The sequence below is a fragment of the Parasteatoda tepidariorum genome, chromosome 9, assembly GCF_982258835.1.
Source record: "Parasteatoda tepidariorum strain Cologne lab strain chromosome 9, Ptep-v5.0, whole genome shotgun sequence".
Lineage (NCBI taxonomy): Eukaryota > Metazoa > Arthropoda > Arachnida > Araneae > Theridiidae > Parasteatoda > Parasteatoda tepidariorum.
The window spans coordinates 41215916-41241914 of NC_141763.1; the positions used below are offsets into that span (position 1 = coordinate 41215916).

General features: G+C 29.3%; 1 protein-coding gene across 6 annotated transcripts in view; it reads right to left on the reverse strand.

Moving 5' to 3' along the window:
• Nucleotides 1–270: 270 nt before the first annotated feature.
• The window catches only part of Pgd (phosphogluconate dehydrogenase), a 47321-nt gene continuing 21592 nt past the window's right edge, over nt 271–25999 (reverse strand). For all 6 annotated transcript variants that reach the window (XM_043049223.3, XM_043049224.3, XM_043049225.3 and 3 more), the window contains 10 exons: nt 25446–25590; nt 24391–24610; nt 22286–22352; nt 20320–20454; nt 18700–18822; nt 17133–17196; nt 16480–16610; nt 15046–15179; nt 2590–2812; nt 271–525 (listed from right to left, as the gene is read on the reverse strand). In XM_043049223.3, the coding sequence (XP_042905157.1) occupies nt 406–525; nt 2590–2812; nt 15046–15179; nt 16480–16610; nt 17133–17196; nt 18700–18822; nt 20320–20454; nt 22286–22352; nt 24391–24610; nt 25446–25590 (1362 nt within the window). In that variant the 3' untranslated portion in view covers nt 271–405. The remainder of the gene's footprint in view (nt 526–2589; nt 2813–15045; nt 15180–16479; nt 16611–17132; nt 17197–18699; nt 18823–20319; nt 20455–22285; nt 22353–24390; nt 24611–25445; nt 25591–25999) is intronic.

Here is a 25999-nt window from a genome sequence, read left to right on the forward strand (position 1 = left end):
AATTATGTAATTTATAAAATTAAAGCAAATAATACTAAAGAAATTGTTTACCATCTAAAGTGGAAAGAATCTGTTCAATTTTCGTTTTCATTGTAAAAATTATTTGTCATTTTATTAATAAAAAAAAAAAAACTATACGAAGATTCCAATTCTAAATCACCTATTTTTTATTTTTCTCGAAAAATAAAAACTTATTTATAAGAATAATATGTAGCAACAGCATACTCATTTAAATATGTATGAGTGTATTAGTAAATAAAAGAACAAAAGAAACAAACAATAAAACATTTATTTTACATAACAAAATTGCAAATAGCATAAATAGATTATCCAAATGTATATCATAATTTGCAACAAATAATCAGCATAAAAATATATAACTTTGATCAGCGAAACACAGTTTGATTATGCATTGTAAGCAGTTGATGAAACATTTCCTCCATGGCCCGTCCAATTAGTATGAATGAATTTTCCAGGGTCACTGAGAAGTTCATATGTGTGTGCACCAAAATAGTCTCTTTGGGCCTGATAATTAAAATAAAAAGTGAGATAAAAATCAATTTAATTCACAAGACATGAAAATTTGACATTTAAAAATATATAAATGAACACAATAAAAAAATATTTTCTGATTAAAATTATACTAAAAGATATTAGCTACTATTTGCAGTACATTAATTTAAAAATTTAATTTTATCTTAAAACTATTGAGAAATGTCTGACTTCAAAAAAAATACTTGATTAATTTTAATGGTCAAATGCAAATTTTATAACTACATCCTAAGCAATTGTATATTCTAAAGCTATACTTTTAAAGAATAAAGGAAATAATAGTTGAATAAAACATTTACTAATTAAAAAATGTACTTATAATGTGGAATAGAGAGTTTAAATTCAAAAAAAAAAGTAAAAAGGTTAGAATTTCTTTTATTCAGTTATTTCTTTATTCAAATTATGTTAAAATCCAATATGGGAAATAGAAGTTATTATTAACCTCTACACATAGAAAATACTTTTTAATCAAATTTATGTAATGTGATAACCAAAATATTACTTTAGCTTATTATATCTAATGTTAACTTACTATATGCTTTGAATTTATTTTCATCACAAATATTTTTAAGGAAATATAACAAGATTTTTGTTTTTATACTTATACCTGAATAAAAAGCTAAACTAAAATTATAAAAAATCTAATGTAAAATAATAACCATGTCATTTTAACATATATGGGTTTAATAAAGAATTCAATGTGAATACCATAAGTTTGCTTTTAAAAATTATACATTTAGAGGAACAGAAGCCAAAAAGGGATATGTAGAAAAATACCTAACAGTCTCTATCATGAATTTTTCACAAATGTATTGCAAGTAAAACTTTCACCAAATAAATAAATTATTACCTATATAATAAAAGGTATTAATCATTCAAATTCACATTTTGTCATATAGTATCTTTAAATAAATAAAAAATGAACACTATTAAAATAAGGCATTTATAAAACTCTCATTGAACTTTACTAAATATTACTATTTATCATTTTTTCTGTAGCAGCAAAATAAATTTATCATTGCTGCCAGTTTCTTTAAAAGGCTATCAGATCAATTTTCAAGGAAATAAATGTATTTTCATTCCTATTTTCTTGCTGGTTGATATGTTTTACACACAATATGAAATTACAAATAAGCAGTTAAATAACAATTCGAATTACAGAAAATAACTATACTAAACCATGTATCTAGGAATACCATTTACTAAATATAAATAATATGCATATTGAAATTCAATAAAAGAGTCTTTTTTAATAATGTTGTTTGGTGTTACTAATGAATCTGGGGTAGCAATTTTTCATGGATTTTAGGATGATTCAGAACAGCAAATTTTTTATTTTTGGCACAAAGTAAATCGACAATTAATACTTTTTGGTTGATCTAATTTATTTTTATGCTGCATAAATAATTTATTAACTATACAAACTTAGGGGTATTTCGTTAAGGATAGAGAATAATTCTTAATTTTCTTATATTAATACCAAATAACTGAATCAAATGGATTTTTGTATATTTATTTAGCTTGAAAGTACTAAGTCTATGAAATTTTTATTATGATCTGGAAGACCCTTTTCAGCAAATGAGAAATGAGTCATATATATAGATATAAAATGGAAGGAATAAAAATAACTAAGGGGCCTTAACCAGTTGAATTAAAGCAGTACCCACATTATTTCATACAAAGACTATTATGTATTATTGAAAATTATATGATAATCAAAAATAAAATGCAATAACCAAAACAACAAGGATCCCATTCACTTTTAGAACAAGAGTGGAAATAAGGAAAAATTTCACTAAAAATTTGAATTTTATAAAGTAATTTTAATAGATGTTAAAATTATTTAACTTGAATCTTAACAACTGATTACTGTAACTGAAAATTCTAAGACTGGCTATTTTCCAGGCATAATATAGGAATTTTCTAGGTTTTTATAGAAAAATTGCTTCTTTCCCTGCTTTTTAGAGTTAAAATAAAATTCCCTGACAATCCCAGGATTTCCCTGTGTTGTGAGAGTCCTGAATAATAGGCTCGTACCTGAATGAGGTTCGCTGGTAACACTTCTGACCGGAATCCATCATAAAAAGCCAAAGCAGTGCTAAATGCAGGAGTTGGGATTCCCAGAGTAACAGCTGTAGCCACAACATGGCGCCATGATTCCTGGCAATTATCAATTGCATCACAGAAAAATTGATCCATTAGAAGATTTGACAAATCAGGATTTTTATCAAAAGCAGCTTTGATATTTCCAAGGAAAACACTGCAAAAAAAATAAATAAATAAATAAATTTTCATTCACAGAATCAATCAATTTTGAAGGCCTTAAAAAGTTATACTAGTAAATCTTGAATTTAAAATGTAAATATTTCAATTACAGTAAAATATATATCAATAATAGCCTCACTCAACTGTGAAGTGATAATGAAATGATTATTTAAATATAATGTTTATTAATTAAATGATTATTTAAATATAAGTACTTAGACTACAATTAAATATAGTTTGCTTAAGTATAAATAAATTTAGAAGGAACTCTAAAGACTTAGAGTAGACTTACAGTTTATGTTATTTATGCTGTTTGTCCAATTAAAAACGAGTTACAACTAAGGAAATAGCACTTTTAATTATTATCGTTTTATTTATTATTTAGTAATCTTAGTAATGCCTACAAAAGGTTTTGCAGACTTTGTGGTACAGAGATGGAATATTTATTGCATGAAAAAGAAAATTTAAAAGTGAAAGAGTTTTGAAGAACTGTAATTAATGGCTATTATGATAAATGGGGTCTGGTTCATTTCATCGACAATCACTTCATCGACAGGCCATTTCATCGACACCACTTCATCGACAGGCCATTTCATCGACTAGGTCATTTCGTCGACAGGCCGTTTCGTCGACAGGCCGTTTCCTCGACAGGGTTGTTTCGTCGACAGGGTCATTTCGTCGACAGGGTCATTTCGTCGACAAGTCATTTCGTCGACAGGGTCATTTCGTCGACAGGGTCATTTCGTCGACAGGGTCATTTCGTCGACAGGGTCATTTCATCGACAGGGTCATTTCGTCTACAGGGTCATTTCGTCTACAGGGTCATTTCGTCGACAAGTCATTTCGTCGACAGGGTCATTTCGTCGACAAGTCATTTCGTCGACAGGGTCATTTCGTCGACAAGTGATTTCGTCGACAGGGTCATATCTTCGGCAATTGATTTCGTCGACAGGGTCTTTTCATTGACAGGGTCGTTTCCTCAACAGGGTCATTTCGTCGACAGGGTCATTTCGTCGACAAGTCATTTCGTCGACAAGTCATTTCTTCGACAGGGTCATTTCTTCGACAAGTTACTTCGTCGACAGGGTCATTTCGTTGATAGTGTCATGCGTAATTCTGAAACTATTTTAGAGATTTAATCTAAATATTTCTATTATTAATAAGAAAAATGCACTTATTTAATTTTATACTAAAGTAAAATTCTTTATGGCTGTTTATTGTTCCAATTGCACTAAAAGAAGTTCGCTTTTTAAATTAATTAATAGGTAGTTGAGAAGCGTTTAAACGGTTGATGTATCGAAATCTACATTTCTATATCTAAATCGTAATAGCTCGACACTTATTTTCAGGATAGGTAAGGATTGTCTTCAGAACATTACCAAGCATGATATCCGGACCGTGGTCACTAGTTAATATAGTGTGACGTTAACAATCAAATTGTTTTTAATATCAAATCAAATTAATAAAATATATTTTTAGAATTAAAAGTAATAAAAATATATTACAATGAAAATTTAGACACTATTTCAAGCAGGGGAAAGCTAAATTTATTGCTGTAAAAATTTTGAACATTTTTACATAAATTTTAACAAAAACATAGACTTCAGTCGAATTCTCACAGAAATGAAAATAATCATAGACTTAATTATTATATTTGCATAAGTAGAAAAAAAAATTCGTCCCGCAGTGGACTGATCGTTAAGACACGGTTCCCAGCAGTTCACCGAAGTCAAGCATCACTGGCTGCGGTCAGTGTGCAGGTGGGTGACCACTTGGATCAGTCTGCGTAGGGACCGAGGGTGTGTGATATCGGTCCTCGTTAAACTGTTCTACCGTAAAGTGCTCGACTTCGCTTGCAGGTCGTCGGGCTACTGAAGCGGGGGTGCCATCCCCTCTGCCGAGGATTAAAATCGTGATGGCATGTCTTCGGATCATCCTGAGGGATATTTCCCAGACCGTCGCCAATAGCCCATTGTGCAGCTCTAGTGCGACGTAAATGAACAACAACAACAGAAAATTTTTTTTTAGGTTTTTTATGATGGAAAAGTAATTTCTTAATGTTCACTTTAATTGCAATTTTAAACTTTTTGTTCAGCATCGTTAACATTAGGACAGGAATATGCTTATTCGAACAATCGAACTGAGTCTTAGTTTCGTTACTACTATTAAAGATTTCGAAGAACAATAGGAACACGAACTTGATGTTTAGGTATTTACCGAGGCGGTTGTAGATTCCCACAATATTTAAAGTGCTACTCACCTTACCAAAAATGTTTAGAAGCACGGGCGTAATGTTGCAAGCGTGTTAGTGTTTGCTCTTCACAAAATGTCTAATCTAATATTATCAAATTATACTATTTTTGAATTATACTATTATTATAATTAAATAAAAATAGTATAATTTAATAGGAATAATAATAGTAGTAAGTAAATGATGAATTAATTCATTTTTTATTTGTAGGATTTAAATTAGACACATTTTGTTTAAAAGAAAATTAACAAAAAGTCAAGCCTGGAATTTAAACGTAAGAATAAATAACTCTTACTTTACGAAAAAGAAAAAAAAATCTTGCAATTAAAATTTGACAAATTTTTTAATAGTATAAATTTTTAACTGATTTTCTGCACAGGATGAAAACACAATTTTCAAACGCTTTCTGACAACTATTAGCACGACTTATCGCCAATCAAAATTTTGATTATTTTCTGCCTGAACAAGCCAATCCCGCAGTGGACTGATCGTTAAGACACGGTTCCCAGCAGATCACCGAAGTCAAGCATCACTGACTGCGGTCAGTGTGCGGATGGGTGACCACTTGGATCAGTCTGCGTTGGGACCGAGGGTGTGAGGTATGGGTCCTCGTTAAACTGTGCTACCGTAAAGTGCTCGACTTCGCGCGTAGGTCGTCGGGCTACCGAAGCGGGGGTGCCATCCCCTCCGCAGAGGATCAAAATTGTGATGGCATGTCTTCGGATCATCCTCCGGGATGTTTACCAGACCGTCGCGTATAGCCCATTGTGCAGCTCTAGTGCGACATAAATTAACAGCAACAACAACAACTGAGCAAGCCAGGAGGCTCAAAACTAAAATGCAGAAATATGAAAATAAAAAATGCATATATATTTAAAATATCAAATTTGTTCAGTGGACTACAAATGAGAAAAAATAATTATGAAAATTTTCACACATAGCGAAAACCACAAGGGCAAAATTTCACAAAATGTTCTATCTGTTAGACAAATAATAGAAGTTAAAAGGTATGAGGTTCGATTTTCCGTCGTCGATCTCATGCATTCAACTTGCGTCGGTGACGTCATGGTCTGCGGGGATCGGCCAGTTTATTTTCATCTGCTGTTGGTCGTTCTAGCGTGGATCATGACGTCACCTGCTATCTGTATTTAAGCTTCTGTTGAAGCAGATCATTTTGTATTCTTTCTTTTCGTCACTCTGTTTGTGACATTCTTTATTACTAATGTTTTTAAATAAACTCATTTATTCAGAAACTTCGTTTCTCTTTTATTGTTGACATGACAAATATGATATTCTGCGAGAATCTCGGCTGTCAAGGTTATGGGCCAAGTTTATGGCATAACCGGGATTCATGTTCTATCGTCCTGAATATCTAGTTTTGCATTAGCCTGGATTTAGCCGAGTCTTTCTCAACTTCAAATGGAGAATCTTAAAGATGGGGGCCGTTCCCGCCCGCCAAATTTGCGAAGTGAATCGTCAGCTTAAATCACAAGTTTGCTGTGGAGTACTTCAAGGTGCTGTGGATTTGAAAAATAATACCACATTTAAGAAAATATGATGCTTCTAAAGAATTTTTCTCCAGTTGACAAAACTAACAGTAAGAATTTATTTAAAGAATTTTAGACCGGAATTTGAAGTCGGCACATCCAAATTTGATGGCTACTGCTAAAGATTACGAAGTTTGGTATCTAGTATAGTACGAGCAGTGATACACCCTTTTGCTTTTAAAGAACCTTTTGAGTAATAATTGTTTCATCATGGAATCTTCGAACCTGCATATAGATTTCCTAAATTCGTCAAATTGGAGTACGTGGAAAGAAAATATGAAAGTAATCCTTATGGACCGAGGAGTGTGGAGTTTTATCTCCAAAACTGAGCCTGCCCTACCTTCAGAAGCAAGTCGAAAAGAAAGTCAAGAATACCTCTGGAGACGGGACAAAGCGTACACGTCAATATTTCTTAGTGTGGAACCTGAATACCGAAGTCTGATCTCGGCGACAATGGATGGTGCAGAAGCTTGGGAAATTTTAAAACAACATTTTGAGCCGACTACGAGAGCGAGAGTTATTCAACTCCTAGACCAGTTCTTCGACCTGAAATACACCCCAGGAGAAGAGGTTGGAATATTCGCTGCAAGATTAAAGAACCTGGTTTCTCAATTGAAAGAAGCAGGACATCCTGTTGACGACCTATACCAAGGATTCCAACTTATTAGATACTTACCCAAGGACTTTCAAGGTATAGTTCAGATTATTTATAGATGGGAGGACACTAAATTTAAATTTAAGAACATTTTAGACGAATTACTTTTGGAGGAGAGTAGACTTAAGCAACTTAATTTTGATTTAAATAATGTTAGTGATATTGCTTATAATGTTAATTCAAGTTTTAATGAAAAGTTAAGCATAACTAATAAGTTTAAATCTGGTTCTTCTAATAGTAAGGAAAATTTAGAATCTGCTAATATTAAGTCTAAATCCAAAACTAGTTGTGATAAATCTAAGATAGGACCTTGTTATCGTTGTAACAAATATGGTCATTTAATATCAGATTGTAAGCAAAAATTAAGGTGTAATTCAAAGAATATAAAGAGTAAATTTAAACAAAATGCAAGTGATAATTCTTATTGTAATGTAACTACAAATGTTTTAGATAATAGTCTTTATATTGTTGAAGCAAATGTAGGCAATGTGAGTCATGAAATTGAGAAAGAAAGTTGGCTTTTTGACACTGCCGCTTCAACACATTTTTGTAATAATTTGGATTTATTCTTTGAATATGAAACTGTAGAAAATGCTTCTATGTCTTTAGCCATAGGTGACATTGAGAGCCCAATTTTAGGTATTGGAAAGGTGCAATTTTTTAATAAGTTAAATGGTAAAATGCACAGAGTAACTTTACAAAATGTCATGTATTCTCCTAAACTTAGAAGAAATCTTATTTCTGGTTCTGTAATAGAGAAAGCTGGAGGTTATTTTGTGGGTGTTAAAAATTGTATTTCTGTGTATAATCGGGTAAATGAGAAGATTTTCTATTGTAAAAGATTTAATGGCTTGTATTATTTTAAACCAAATGCCTATACTAAGCCTGATAAAGATTTAGTTATTGACAGAAGTGTTAGTGACTCAAATGAGCAATTGTTTAACGTATCTGTTCAGACAAATGATTTAGACATCTGGCATTTAAGGTACTGCCACATAAATTGTGATTATATAATTCAAACAAGTAAAAATTCTAGTGTGAAAGGATTACCTAATCTCAATTTTTCAGATAATAATTGTATAGAATGTAAACTAGCTAAATCTAAAAGAATTTCGTTTAAACCAATTTTAAGTATAAGGTCTAAGAAACCTTTGGAACTTTTACATATGGACGTATGTGGTCCAATGCCCGTCATTTCACATGGTGGAAGTCAGTACTTTCTTTCTATCACGGACGATTTTTCGAGAAAAGTTACTACTTTTCCCATTAAAAGGAAATCTGATGTTTTTGATTGTTTCATAAGATTTCAAAAGCGAACAGAAAGATTTTTAAACTGTAAAATTGTAAATGTTAGAACAGATAATGGTATGGAATTTTGCCATAAAGAATTTAGTGATTTTCTTGAAAATGAAGGTATAAGAGCTGAGCGTACTAACGCTTATACGCCAGAGCAAAACGGTGTTAGTGAACGCTATAATTTAACCGCCTTAGATAATGTAAAAGCAATGTTAAAATCTAGTAAATTAGGAGATGCTTTTTGGGCTGAAGCTTTACTATGTTTTACTTACACTTTTAATAGAATTTGTCATAAAAACCAAATTAAAACTCCCTTTGAATTGTATAGTGGAAGAAAACCATCAGTCACTCATTTGAAAACATTTGGTTGTTTAGCATTTGTGGGTCAACCAAAACAGTTGCGTAATAAACTTCAAATGAGAGCTAAAGAAGGGATTATGTTAGGATATGCAATGCATACGAAGGGTTATAGAATTTGGATTAAAAACGAAAGGAAACTTGTAGAAACAATAAATGTTCGTTTTGACGAAAGTGTAATTGGTGTGGAAGCTGTACTGGGCACCAAATTCATTAAACGCAATTTTGCTAGTTTTATACCGGAACGTCCCGATTTGGGCGGAAGTTCTTCAGATGAAGACTTAGGTAATTCAAGCTTAAAACCCGATTTAATTCCGTGTAAAAACATTTCATGGATTAGAAAAGCTGTACCCCGTCCAGATAATAGTCGAACTGATATTTATTATAACATTGAAGGAGTAAATATGAGATTAAGATCCTATAATGATGTAGAAAATTATTGCAACAGCAATAATATTAAGTATGATAGGGATTTATTTAATTTCAGTGGGAAAAATGCTTTTTCGGGTAAAGTTTCAAATTTTCAGGTTAATCATAATATAAAACATGAAGCAAATCATATTGAAATAAAAATTCCTAAAAATTATAAAGACTGTTTAAAATCTCCTCAAGTTAAAAATTGGGAATTAGCTATGTCTGACGAGATTACTACTATGAAAGAAAGAAAAGTTTGGGATTTGGTACCACCTCCTAAAAATAAAAGAATTTTGGGAAGCCGTTGGGTTTATACAACTAAAGTAAATGAAAAGGGGGAAATTGTAAGGTACAAAGCACGTTTAGTTGCACAGGGATATAAACAAATAAGAGGTGAAAGTTATGATGAAGTATTTAGTCCTGTGGTTAATTTTGTTCTTGTAAGAATGTTTTTCACAATATTAGTTTGTATGCTAGGATGGTATCATTCCCAATTAGATATAAAGTGTGCTTACCTTTACGCAAATTTGAATGAGGATGTATTTATGTATCAACCTCAAGGTTTTGTTCATTTAAATAAGCAAGACCACGTCTGTCATTTAAAGAAAGCTATTTATGGACTCAAGCAAAGTGGTCGAGAGTGGTTTTTTGAACTGGATAATACACTTGAAAATTTAAAGTTTGTAAGATTGAAGTGGTGTAATTGTACATATGTATATAAAAATGAAATTCTTATAATTTATGTAGATGATATAATTATTTTTGCTAAAACAAAAAATGAAGTAGACAGTGTTATTAAACTTTTAGGTGATAATTTTGATTTAAAAATTTTGGGTAATACTCGTAAGTTGTTAGGTGTTGAATTTGTTCAAAAAGATGGTGAGATGTTAATACATCAAAAGAGTTACATCCAAAAAGTTTGTAAAATGTTTTCTAGCTTTAAATTTCCTTTGTCATCGTTGCCGATTACTAAGGGTAACTTATTATCAAAAGCTGACTGTCCATCTTCTAAAAACGAGTTGGATGAAATGGCGAAATTGCCGTTTCGAAGCCTTTTGGGTTGTTTGGCTTATATAGCTAATCGCACAAGACCGGATATATCCTATGCGGTAAATATATTATCACAATTTCAAGAAAACCCAGGTTTAAAACACTGGAATACTTTATTAAGATTATTAGGTTATGTTCAAAATACTCAAGATTATTTCTTAAAATTATCAAATATTGAAGAATTAAAAGTTAATTGTTACTGTGACTCAGATTTCGCTGCTAACAGGGATGACAGAATATCAGTAGGTGGTATAATATTGTTTTTAGATAAAACTCCGATATTCTGGAAAACTTTCAAACAAAAATGTGTGAGTCTATCTACAATGGAATCAGAATATGTGACTTTAACTGACGCTGCCAAAGAGGTAATATGGATTAAGCGAATAATAGATGAGTGTAGAGAATTAAATTTAGAGGACATAAATTTAAGTGATTGTATTATATTTAGTGACAATCAATCGGCAATTGATTTTTCTCATTCACCTATTGAAAATAGTCGAACGAAACACATCGACGTAAGGTATCATTTTTTAAGAAATTTAATTTATGATAAATTTTTTGCTGTTAAGCACGTTAGGAGTAAATTTAACTTAGCGGACATTTTTACAAAACCTTTAACCAAGTTAGAAGTGGAAAATTTCTGTTCAAAAGTATTTGTGAAAGTTTAATCTTTTGGGTGGTTTCAGGACTGAAACAGCTTAAGTATTAGTTTAAGGAAATTAAATATTTCTTTAGTTTATTGAGGATTTTGATAAACTGTATATGTGTGTTTTTTTGTAAAAGTTGAAGGCATGAGAGGGGGCCGCATGTTAGACAAATAATAGAAGTTAAAAGGTATGAGGTTCGATTTTCCGTCGTCGATCTCATGCATTCAACTTGCGTCGGTGACGTCATGGTCTGCGGGGATCGGCCAGTTTATTTTCATCTGCTGTTGGTCGTTCTTGCGTGGATCATGACGTCACCTGCTATCTGTATTTAAGCTTCTGTTGAAGCAGATCATTTTGTATTCTTTCTTTTCGTCACTCTGTTTGTGACATTCTTTATTACTAATGTTTTTAAATAAACTCATTTATTCAGAAACTTCGTTTCTCTTTTATTGTTGACATGACAAATATGATATTCTGCGAGAATCTCGGCTGTCACTATCAACATTCAAAATTCCACTTTTTTCGTTTTGGTAACAAAAATTCACATTTCTTTTTCAGAACACATATCAAACATGATATTTAAAAACATTTCCATTTCCGATTACACTTTCTAAAGGACTTATTGCTCGCCTTTAAAATATATACTCTCACCGCAAATTTTATTAATTTAAATAAATTTAATTAATAAAATTTGCGGAATTAAATGAGAATAAAATCAGATGCATATGGATAACTCTCCTCAATTATAAACTCAAAATTCAATTTATTTGTTATATCGTAATAAATTGCGTTTTCCCCCAAATGTTTTAGATCATAAAAACCAATTAGACAGGTTTCCTCCCCTCCTCTGATTTAGAACCATTTTTTATATCATTTCGATTGCATCGCATACCGAGAATGTGGAGTCATTGTAAGTTTTTTTTATTTTTTTTTTACATTAACGAAGTTTATTTTATAAGGTAAAAGAACTTATAAATGTTTAGGGAACATATAGGATAAAATACATATTAAACTATCAAACGCCAAAACGTTATAATTAATTAATTAAATAAGAAATAAAATAAACTGGAAATGCGAGAACAAGATTTTTGTTTCAAATAATATTTCATTTAAATTTTATAAGAATTGTCAGAAACTTCCCTCTTCAGCAGCATAGTTGACAAAGACATGAGGAAGAGGATTAGAACAAAAAATTTCATCAACATTATTTCCCAATATGTTTTCCAAGTTGGATTTTCATTTTATTTTTCCCCACATGCATTTTTTTCCTAGATTTTTATAATACTAGGAAGTTCAGCCCCTTGCTCACTTCGCTCGCCAACCTTCGTAATAGCCACTCATACAACTTAGTTTGTTTTTTTACTATATCGATCTTTTTTTTAAAGAGAAAATATGTCGACGAAACAACCCTGTCGAGGAAACGGCATGTCGACGAAATGACCTAGTCGATGAAATGGCCTATCGATGAAGTGATTGTCGATGAAATGAATGCGACCCAAAAAATCATAAGACTAGTTTCAAAATTACGCACGACTTTGCCTACAAAACAATCTTTTCTTAATATTGTCAACGAAATGACCCTGTCGACAAAGCTACCCTGCCGACGAAATGATTTGTCGATGAAATGACCCTGTCTAGGAAACGATCATGTCAACGAAATGACTTGTCGACGAAATGACCCGGTCGACGAAATGACTTGTCAACGAAATGACCCTGTCGACGAAATGATTTGTCGATGAAATGATTTTTGGACGAAATGACCCTGTCGACGAAATGATCCTGTCAGTGAAAAGACCCTGTCGACGAAATGACCCTGTCGACTAAATGACCCTGTCAATGAAAAGACCCTGTCGACGAAATCACTTGTCGACGAAATGAACCTGTCGACGAAATGAACCTGTCGACGAAATTACCTTGTCGACGAAATCACCCTGCGACGAAATGGCCTGTCGACGAAACAACCCTGTCGAGGAAACGGCATGTCGACGAAATGACCTAGTTGATGAAGTGATTGTCGATGAAATGAAAGCGACCCAAAAATCACAAGACTAGTTTCAAAATTACGCACGACTTTGCCTACAAAATAATCTTTTCTTAATATTGTCGACGAAATGACCCTGTCGAGAAAACTACCCTGTCGACGAAATGACCCTGTCGAGGAAATGACCCTGTCAATGAAAAGACCTTGTCGACGAAATCAATTGCCGAAGAAATAACCCTGTCGACGAAATCACTTGTCGACAAAATGACTTGTCGACGAAATGACACTGTCGAGAAAAAGGCCCTGTCAGTGAAAAGACCCTGTCGACGAAATCACTTGTCGACGAAATCAATTGCCGAAGAAATGACCCTGTCGTCGAAATCACTTGTCGACGAAATCAATTGCCGAAGAAATGACCCTGTCGATGAAATCACTTGTCGACGAAATGACCCTGTCGACGAAATGACTTGTCGACGAAATGACCCTGTCGACGAAATTACCCTGTCGACGACATGACTTGTCGACGAAATGACCCTGTCGACGAAATGGCCTGTCGACGAAACAACCCTGTCGAGGAAACGGCCTGTCGACGAAATGACCTAGTCGATGAAACGGTCTGTCGAGGAAGTGGTGTCGATGAAATGGTCTGTCGATGAAATGAATGCGACCCGATAAATGCATAGTTGCCAATTTGTATAGTTACTTGGGAAGATTTTTCAGAGTGACAGTAAATAACAATTAAAGTAGGTTGAATCTTTTAAATCTATTTCGCTAACACTTCGAAGCAATACTGCGGAACTAAAAGATCTTGCATACATGTTTGAATTCACAAGTAAACTTTTCATTATGTGTTGTGGTGAAATTAACTGAGCTTAAGGCCCACACGTAAATATTTGCTCTGAATATAAACAAAAGCCAGTTCTGGAGCATGTAAAGAGGCTTCTTCCTTCTTCAAACAGGCACAAAGCATAGCTCATTATGTAATAGTTTAACGGTTTAACATCTTTCCTGGCAACATGGAAAATATTTAGATTAAAAAGGAAACAGATAAGAGGCTTTGTCCCAATCTAATTGAGTATTATTGATCTGTTGCGATAAAACAATTCTCTTTAAACTTGGGAAAACAAGAGTTTTATGTTTCAAAACAAATGTTTTGGCCACTAAGTTATATTTTCCTTAATAACAATACAAGCTGGCAAGTATGCCTTAAAAAGATTCAAATGCAAATATGGGAATATTTTAATACATAGCATTTTGATCCCTATTCTTTACAGTTATTCAATCATTTTATCTACAAGCTAAAAATTTCTGTTATACGGTAAAACAAGGAATGCTGTATAATAAAATGCTATTGATTTAAAATTTTATAAATTTCTGTTAAAGAAAGAAAAGAAAATGTAATAATAAATTAAAACATAACAAAAAAATTCTACATTTAAATAAAGGCAGCTTTTCATGTTTCACAGGATGCCATTATATGATTTCTAGTAATTTCTTCTGCTCTGTACAGAAAGAAAAATATAATAAATAAACGAAGTGCATGCTTAATAGGGAGCATTGTTATCTATATATAAATTAAGGACATTTATAAAAAAAATTAAAGACCTTTAAAATTAAAAAAATTAATTTTAAAGGTCCATTTGAAAATACTATATTAGTTGTTAATCATCAAATATACAGTTATTGTATGCGAGAAAAAACATTCTGATTTTTCTCGAAAAACACAAGACTTTCCTATGTAACAAGAAGTACTGATGTGATGATATTCATAACAGTACTGTTTAGCTAATAAAAACTTTGTTTCAAAATTTTTTACTAAATTGTTTCAAACTAACGATTTAAGAAATTGAGAACTATGAACCTTAAATCAACATTGAGTACTTTTAGAGGGATTTAACTTTCAAAATAAAATAAAATAAAGAGTTTTTAAGAAATATGGGAACTCTGTCAAAATTAATTTTATGATAACAAGGAAAAACATCTAAATACTGTATACATGTGAAATAAAATTATGAAACAAACTATAATACCTCCTAATAATGCAGCCACCTCTCCACATCAAAGCGATGGCACCATAATTTAATTTCCAATTAAATACTTTTGCTGCTTCCCGAAGAAGCATGAAACCTTGTGCATAAGATACTATTTTTGACGCATACAAAGCCTAGTTGGGGGAAAAAAAAGGAGAGATAGAATGTTATTATTTAGAGAAGTAAAAGCTTTATTATTGTACAAATAAATTGAGCACATTTTCATTGCAATTCAATTAATAATAATTCTGTAAACTATTCACTCAATGCCTTATTCTCAAAAAGCATGCAAAAATTTTCTTATATTTTTATTTTTTTAATAAAAATTTAATTTTAGAATATAAAAAAGAAATTTCTATACATAAGATTATCTTAAAGTGAAGTAAATAGAAAACTAAGATTCTTTTATAATTTCACCAATTTTTGATTATATCCTCTATTTATGAGCAGTTATTTTTGAAAGTGAAAGCAAAAATAATAAATATCTCTAATACTAAATTTAATGCAAAGCTCAAAATCAAAGGCAACCTGTCAGTTTGGGACCCTTAAAAATTTACGAGAACCACCGTAAAATAATGATTAGTGGTCCCCTGGACCAGCAATTGATCTAAAGGAATGGTATGCTGTTTTGTTTTTTCTTATTTTTGCTCTTGATTTCGTAAAAATTGCTTATTTTATCATAACTGTGTGAATTGCATGTTTTCTTGTAATATTTTTCATTTAGATTTACTTTATAAACTTTTTTTAAGAAAAATTTAATAGAGACAAATAAATAGAACAATAAAAATGACGGACTAGTAGTATTTTTTAATTACTGGTCCTGTGATATTGTGACTATATTTCCTTATTTCTACCCAGTATTGAAAGATAAATTTTGTTTGGATCAATTTAAAAAAATTGCCCAGCGTCAATTTTTTTAAGTACTTTATCCAGAAATCGTACTTTGTCAAATTTATAATTTTTAGATGTAGAATGAGAATATCTAGTCACATTAAAACAACCATTAACTAGTTTTTATTCATCCACAAGTGCTCATATACCACTTAAGAGAAAAACATTTAACACATTTCTTTCCAGTATTTCGATAGTTATTTTAAACTATCTCTTATTTTTCTTAGGTTAATGATTAGTTTTATTACAAACATAATTTAAATAAAAATTAAATTTTTATTCTTAGTCAAAAATTCAAATTTTTTTTTTACACTTCTAAAAGAAACTTATACATTATAAAAATGCTTCAAAATTAATTGTTATTAAGATATCGAATATTTTATGATATTCAATATAAATATTAGTTTTACCCATAAGTAAATAAAATAACATAAGAGAATAAAAGTAAATTCAGCACTCCAATAAAAAAATATAGGTAATAATAATTTAAAAATATTTATAAAGTTATAGAACAGTTTCTACCACTTATTTAAATAAATTTACCTTTCGTATGTGTTCAATAAATTCCTTTTTGTTCCCTTGGTATTTAACTCCAGCTGGACCTTTCAAATATTTGCTGGCTTTAACCCTTTCATCTTTCAAGGATGACAGACATCTAGCAAAGACTGCTTCACCTAATTTGTAAAACAAAAATAAAATTGCACTATACAAGATTTATTAGTGAAGACTGCTTTCATTTTCATAATTCTTTTTTAAACTTTAAATTTGATTTTGTTGTTTCATAAAAACATAAACTCAATAGACACTAACCTTAAAAAAAAGTATATTTGTTTGAAAAGCATTTACACGAATTTTTAAAACAAATAATGAAACAAATCATTCTTGGAATCATCTAGTTTAACTACAGTAAAATCTTAATTCTAATAAAAAAAATCTTAATTTCAAAATCTATATCCAAATTTTGCAATATTTTACTCACAGATCCCAAGCTCTCTTGTAAAATACACCATTACAAAATTAAATACACTTTATAATATAGATCAAATATACTTCCATTGGTTAATTCTGTATGAACATAGCATCATATTTTAGTACTAATAAAATTACAGTTGAAATAATTTCTAAGGTAATATTGCATTCCATATTGCATTATTATTTTAAACTTGGTAAATAGAATTCTAAGTTAATTATCTCACCTATTAATGTTACAGGTTGACCATAATCTAAGGCAGAAATGGCAGTCCATTTACCAGTACCTTTCTAGATAAAGATATACATGGTTTTATTAAAATCAATGAAAATAATTTATAATTAAGAAGTTGAAAAAAAGTTTTATCTTACAGTTAATAATATGAGTTTTTCTACAGAAATAAAACATTCATTAGTACAAGCTTATAATGTGTAAATCTAGAAATGTTTTAAAAAATTCAAATTTCTAAAACACATAAATCATTTTCTAGCACTATGAATGTACATATTAAAATAAAAATGCAGTCATAATCTGTACAGTTAAACAAGAAGTCAATATTTTTGATAAATATATATTTCAAGCTAGTATTGTACTTATGATGAACAAATAGCAAGAAAAAAAATTATAAATTTAACAAAATTATAATAAATATTTCAAAGCACAGGCAGATTTTACATATTTTCTATTGAAAAGTGACTTTTTAGCAATTTAGTCTTCAAAATAGCTAAATAAATAGCAAGTCAATTAAGGATTGTTTATTTTAATGATAGTTAAATGAGTAAACAGACATTTGAATAATCAGTAAATCCATTTAAAAACTACAACTTCATATTGATAAAAGTGATACATTAATCTTTTATTCCACTTTAATTTTCAAAATTGGAATAGCTAAAACGGAAAAAAAAAATACTTGTATAGAGAAATCTGTGGTTATTTTAAAAAGTAAAAACTTACTTGTTGTTTATTTACTAGTTGTCTTTTTTATTATTGATTGTTTTCAATCAAAAGTCAATTTAGTTTCTCCCTTTTTTTAAAATTTTTATTTTATTTTCTTTAATGTTTTTTTAAGAAATGTATCATAGGGATTATTTGCATGACAACCCTAATTGCAACCAAAATATGGATACAAGGTCAATTTTTACAACACTTTAATTTAAATATAGTGAAATTTAACTTTTTTACAAAAAAACTTAAGAATGAAGCACAAAGTCATGAAAAGGGGAAAAAATGCCCCTTTATATATATATATATATATATATATATATATATATATTATAAACATTTTATGAACAATGCAAAAAATAAATTACTTTTGAAATTGATACAATTAAGTTTTTTATTTTCACAAATTAGGAATTTTAAATATATGCTAAACTTTTTTATAGTTCAAGACTAAAAAAAATTCCTAAAATTCCTATGTCATTTAAATTTTGGCTTTAGAAACGTTTCAAATTATTTTAGCACCATTGTCTTTGAAGCAATTATAAACTTGCAGTAAATTTTGAAAAAAAGAAAAAAATTTGTTGAGATCAGTTACATACATTGTTATAATGTATATTTTACATAAATGTAGATTTTTCAAATGCGGATACTTGAAAAGTCAATATGAGTTTTATCTCGTATCCTGTCATAAATAAAATTTTTCATTTAACGTGTAATTAAATGTAAGAAAACAACCAATGTTTAAACAATGATTAATAACAATTACTGTAATTTCCTAAAGTATTTGTAAATTCAAAAATGAAAAAAAAATATTCAAAAAATTTTGTTATATAGATAGAGAAAAACCTCACCTGGCCAGCAGAATCTCTTATTTTAGTAACTAATGGTTCCCCGTCTTTCTTAAATTTTAGGATATCACTCGTGATTTCAATTAAGAAAGAGTCCAATTCACCTTTGTTCCACTCTGTAAATATCTGAAGAAAAAAAAAAGTCAATTAAAATCAATTACTCTACAGTATAACTAAAATCACTTAAGATGAATATTATGATCCTCATAAAACGTTTTGTAAGTTGATAATTCAAGTTTCTAATAATAATGAATAGGTAAATTTTAGACTAATTATTGATATTACTTCATTATTTATATATTTAAATAAGAACTAGTAAATAGAATCTGCAGACATTAAATACTTTTTTTAAATTGTAATGAGTAAGTAACTAAAAACTACACATGTTTATATTAGTTAATTTAAATAAAATAACATAACACAGTACTTAAAGGCAACTAGTCAAACGTACAGTAAGCTCTCAACTACCCGGTTCTATATTATCCGGCCTAGTAATAAAAAGGAGGAATACTTGTTAAAACTCATTAAAGAGAAAGATGAAAAAATAAAGAATGCTAAATTGATTTTCAGCGGCCAAACCCCCCCCCCTATCAAACTGCTGTCTACAAAACTCATAAAAACTGTATAATTTATACTATGCAATATATTTTATACTCTAATTTATAACTATATAAATAATTTTTCATATTTATGTAGTTTATTAATATAAAGTCAATATTTTTCATTAATATTTTTTTAATTTATTAAATCCATGGAGATACAAAAAGATTTTCTCATGCTAATAAATGTAATAATGGACAATAAATGATTTTTAAAAAAAAAAAATTGATTATAGTGCAAATATAACTCAATTTTGTGTAAAAAATTATTTAAAATTCTAAATCGTTTCAAACAAGCTTAAAACTTTTATTAAAGGAGGTAAAAACAGATAAATATTTTAAAACACTACCATTAATAACACAGGGAAAAAATGAGACAGCTACAAAAAAGGAATAAATAAATAATGCAAAGATTTTTTTATAAACTTTTCAGCTAAATTTTACCATTTTTTATTAGCAACAAAATATTTAATAGGTGAAATAAAGTGATGATAAATAAGCTTGTATTTTATTTTAATGCATTCTGGCACACTGTTTTGGATATTGAGCCTTTAACTAAAAACATCAAATTTAGTTTCAATGTTAGCTTTCCAGCACTGAAAACCGATTTCCGACATTTTTTTTCAATGGAGATGTGCTAGGACAGGAAATTTTTTTACAAATTTTCCAGAGCTACAAATAAGTTACAGAATTAAAAGGGAAAGAAGAATAAAAATGGCTTACTAAGTGAAACTCGAATCAGTCACCTAGTTCTCTATCAAGTTTCTATTATAACTTAAATTACCAAACACTAAATACATAAATAAAAGAACTTCTATATTAATAGATAAGGCCTTTGAACATATTATATTTATAGTGTCTTCCTTAAAAATTTTTAATAAGTAATTTTCACAGGAAAAGTCAATTTAGAAGGACATCATTATTTATTTATTACAATTTAATAAGTAAATAATGATAAAAACATTAACAGTTAAATTTTTAATGGAACAAAAGAGAAAATTGAGCAAAGCAAAATGAAACATACTTTACTCATTTCATCATGGTCAAGACGAAGGGCATCTTTCAACAAATGGTAAGCTTCACAAATAAGTTGCATATCACCATATTCTATACCATTATGAACCATTTTTACAAAATGACCAGAACCTTCATCTCCTACCTATGTAAAAATAAACCAATTAAGTAAAAAAAATGTTATTAGTTTACATCCTTCATTTATGTTAATTCAATTCTACATTTAAAAATACAAAGCTAAAGAGAGCAGCCTCACCGTGACATTTTCCTTAGATTGCATAGATGCTTAGGTTGGATATTGATTTCTCCACTGAGCTGATAGCAAATATAAGAGTTTTTATAAAAAAAACTCGTTGAATTTTTTGATTATGTGAAGTATTAGCTCACAGTCTAATACTTTATAATAATTAAAAACAGTACAATGGCTCAGATAGTTCACAATATTAGTGACCACTGATCTAAACTGTTTAAATTTCCCCTCATTAACAAATGAAAATAAGTAAAAGGTAATAAATAAATAATCTCCAGAAACTGAAATTGTAAGAGATTACTGATTAAAAACTTCATTCACTACAAAAATATAGAAATTGTAAAAAACATTTCCGATTTCTATATTTTCTTCTTCTTATTCACATTTGACAAGTCTTGTAAATTGGTGCCTATTTTTGAGCGCTTGAAACATGTCGAATATTTTTTCCAATTTGCATATTTTTGAAGCAAATGAAGTTTTTAATCAAGTAAATAAAAGGTAGTTATTAAAAATTTTGATAACACTGACATAAATAGACTGATATAAATGCTGTGAAAAAGTTTAAAGAACTGCAAGTATGCTAAGGTCATTTTTGCAAGCTTAAACTGAAACATTAAACAAAAACAATGAACATGTGAAATAATTTGTTATTTTTTGCATCATGTTTTTTGATATAAGTATAGCAAAAATAACAAACCTGATTTAATAATACATTAAAATAAAATACTCATTTTAAAATGAATTTAAAAACATTTTAATACATAATTGTGATGCCACAATTGGCATTACATATTTATTTTCTATCCTTTTAAAATATCTTTCATTACTTAAGCTGATTTTTTATTAATAGAATTATATTTAAAATAAATCACAAACTTAATCTTTTAAAACGAACATAAAATATTTATTTCTTCTCTTCTAGATCAATGTAACGGATACTTTTTTATTTCATTACTAGGCAGACTGTTTAGTTCATTGTCGCCACTAATCGAAAACAAAAATCTATTTCTAACTTTTTATTCTAAATTTCCAACCGCTAAATGTTTCAGTTGCATGGTTGTAATAATTCTCATAAATTTGTTGGCGACTCGTGATCGCCAAGGTATTCTTTTAAACCCATATTGATATGCTGGTTGGCTTTGTTTTGGCTATGATATATTATGATAAATCGCCAATTTTGGATCTCCTACCCATACTTTCTATGTCCGTTGGGAATAACTATATTCACTGGGAATTCAAAATTTGAAGCGACTAGGAGTGCCCTTTTGGGCGCTCCTGTCCCAGTCATCCTAACGGTTTAAAAAATATATGCAATCGTAACGAAATGCTAACAAAAACTTCTAAATGTGGAAGTTATATTTCCTTGATCCCTTCAAGAGATTTATTTTTGATAATTGGTAATTTTTATGATGGCCATTCTGAAGAAATATTGTTTAATAAATTGGATTTTCATATTTACGATTCATATTAATTTCCTGGAGACTTTCATTTTGTTTCATCCATTTACTTTTATTAACGGCCAATACGAACAATAATGAATTAAGATATATTCCACTATACGAATATTGGCGGCTACTGATGGAGAAACAAACCTCGGTTATAATAATATATACCATTACACCAATCTCTCACATATGAACACTAAAAAAAGTACAAAAGGGATTTCATTTATTAAAAAACATTAAAGGAAAAGAAGATATTAAAAACTATTTAAATTATTATTTACCCAGTCGCAACAAGGTTCTCCATCTACTTTGGCAGCTATGCTTTGGAAAATATTTTTAATGTGGGGCCTGCAATAATAATGGAAAAAAAATGAATGATATATTTGAATTCCTAAATTTTTATTTATCTGTTCATTAAAACTAACTATTAATCAAATAAAAAATTTCATATAAAAGTTGGTAGATGCAATTCTTAACTTTCTTTTTTTAAGTTTTTTTTTTTCCTGTAAAATATTAGATTACTATTCAATGATTTCACCAAGTGTATTTTTGATCCTAGTTTCGCAAAACTCAGTGCTCAGTTGAAATTTAAATTTCTATGACTTAAGTTAACTAATTTTTAACATATCATTACCTGGAATTTTTTTTAATGGATATAAAATTGAATTTAGTCTGTAATGCTAATGGAGCTTTTCATGCTAAATCAAATTTTTCAAATAAAATACTCAACCATTCAGGTTTTATAAATAATGATGCTAATGCAAATAATCCAAATTTTCTAAGGCATTTATTTGTGATTGTTATTATTGAATAAATTGAAAAGATATCTTAATATTCTTTATTGTCTCCTTGTACAGCTACGATGGGTGTTGTCATAATGGGGGACTTCCAACACTTGCGTATGGGCCTTATGGAGTGGGCAAAGAATTCTCAATATTCTTTTTAGGATTAACAAATTAAACAGCCAAGACCTTGCTTGGACGAAAAAATATTGGAACTTTGAAAAACAGACATTTAAAACAGATAATTAATATTTAAGAAAAAATTAGTAAGAAATTCACCTTTAGTTAATACTGCTGAATGGTAAAATGCCATATAGATGTTTTTGGGACGTCTTGTAGTTCATCACTAAACTCAAAATGTATTTCCTTCTTGTATTTTATCATTTTTTAAGTTTTTTAAATGTGGCCTTTAAGTTTTGGAAGTTACATTTCAGCAAGTACAGGTCTATATACTTAAAAAATATCAAATCACCCATTTTCATTTATTAGTTTACAGCTAATGAATGACAGCTTAATATATCTACAGTTTTCTTTCATATACTTAAGATAACATGCCATTTGCTTATCTATTAAGAATGCATAAAACGACCACAATCTCAACAAAACTTTTATGTACAAAAAAATACAGAGTGCATCAGCTCAAGGGTTGAGAGTTCAAATTTCATATTATTCAGGCTTTATAGAACGTCTTGCACAGCCCTCTGAGTAGGTCAAGTTTAATTTTCCAAACCCTATACACATAATTTGAAAGAATTTCTTGGATTTTCAGTTTCACAAAATGAGGTTAAAAATTCAAATGTGATCCCAGTTTTCATTTATAATTCAAAAGTTAGATTACCAATAAAAGAAACTCAATTATTTTGATTAAAAATAATATTAATTTAATCAAAATAAATGAGTTTCTGCCTTTAACTATTTTATTAACAATAATCTATATAATTTTAGATGAAATTTGAAATCATTAAATCTCAATTAAAATAATAAATTTCAAATAATGAAAAAACGACTGTGTTTATTACACACAAAAACAAACAGTAAAAGAATACAAAATATTTAATTCTAAATTGAATTTGCTTGTGAAATCGCTGTTTGACCTGGTTTTTATTTTCTGATGATTTTGTTTGAGTTTCTTTTCTGAATTGGTTCTATGTATTTCATGTTTTTTTTCCTGGATTTCTACAAAACCTTCGGGGTACTGAGGGAGTTAATTTAGGCATTTGCCCTCTCTCTCAATAGAAAAAGGTTTTGTTTTATGGCCACCGGGGCCCGTACCCCCTGAAGATGTCGGCTTCGGTGGTCATATTTTTACTAAGTAAAAAATTAGTTCATAAGATAAACACATTTTAATATGCACTTTACTTAAAAAGAAAGAATAATATTAATTTTAAAAATTAAGCTAATTTTTTAACAGATTAACATTTATGAAAATGTTATTTAATGTCTGCATAATAATTTACTCAAATTTGAATTGTATGTATTACTTGCACATAAAGCTTGATAAATTTACCAATTATTAGTCACTGATAAAAGTTTTGAACATACACATTGAATTGAAAAGATGCATGCATATTGACTGCACATTAAAGAATAATAAATAAAAGTACCAAGCTTCTATTGCGCCGCCAGGCATTAATGAAGGTCCATATCTAGCACCATCTTCTCCGCCACTAACACCAGAGCCAACAAAGAGTAAACCTTTTTCTTTGAGAAACTTGCAGCGTCTGGTAGAGTCTGTATATTCTGAGTTTCCGCCATCAATAATAATATCACCAGGCTCAAGTAAGGGAACTAGTTGTTTGATAAATGCATCAACTGCATCACCGGCTGTGGAAAACAAAATAAAAATAATTGTGAGAGGGCACTTTTATGAAATGAGGACAGACTATTATGTCAAAGAATCAAGACTGGTGGAAAACTTTAACACTAAAAACAGCAAAGTGAAAACAGGTGTTTCAAGGAGAATGAGACAGTTATTAAATTTGCCTAATTGCTTGATGAGAGAAGGCTTGTTCTTTTTTAAATTCATTGTTTTATTTCTTTGTGTACGGTATTTTAAGAACTTTTAGTTAATATTTATATTATTACCATTTTTAATTTATTAATAAGTAAAAATTTTGAATATTTAATTGTTATGGTAATTGTGAGAATGAGTTTACAATTAACATGTATTTCAAAAAATAGTATAACTGTTAATAATAAATAAGATAGAAAATTTTGCAGCAATTATTGATGTTTTAAAATATCTAAATACAGTGATTTAAATTGAGAAATAGAAGCACTTTGAGAAAGTAACATACTATTTACATTAATGTAACAAATGAACTAAATATTCCTTTTTCAATTTAAAAATTCATGTCATATTAAACCGAAATATACACATATTTATTTAGTATAAAAGCTATTTAAAGATCAAAAAATAATAAATTAATTATTTAAAAAAGGAAAACAAACCTGTAGGGTAAAACTGTCCTAAAATATTAAAATATGCCAGTCCAGTAGAGATAATAAAGTTCTAGCTATTTTTTATTAATATGTATCTCAAACTGTATTTGTACATAGTTTCTTAAAGTGAAAAAAATTTGCATGCAGAAAAAAAAAAAGAATGTGCAGTCATGATAGATATTGTTTACAGAAAACAAGGAATTTTTATTTCAATTACCTTTGACAAGAAGCATAATTCTTCTTGGCTTTTTTAGTTTTGCAACCATTTCTTCAATAGAACGAGCACCAATCACTTTTGTTCCTTTGGCTTCATTATTCAAAAACTTTTCAACTTTATCAACAGTTCGATTATAGGCACAAACCTACAATAAAATAAATACACAATGACAATGTACATTAAAAAATTATTACTGACAAAGCCTATGATGCAGGAAAAAAAAAAGTTTTTTGAGAATGTTCATACTAGATTTTTGAAACAAAAAAATATTTTTTTTGATAAAACAGTTGGAGGAAAGTCATAAAAAATCTCAAGAAAATCAGATTTATTAAAAATACTTGAAGTAGATTTTTGGAATTGATAATGCATAATAATAAGGCAAGTATTAAATAGAATGCCATTCTCTTCAGGAACATAAAATATTTCTGAACAGAACAGATTAATAGAAAAACAAAATAATAATAAATAAAGCTACATTTAAAAGGTTTTATAGAAAGCTAAATCAGGATAAAATTTTAAAGAAAATCAGAAATTTTTTTGAAATAGTACTATAT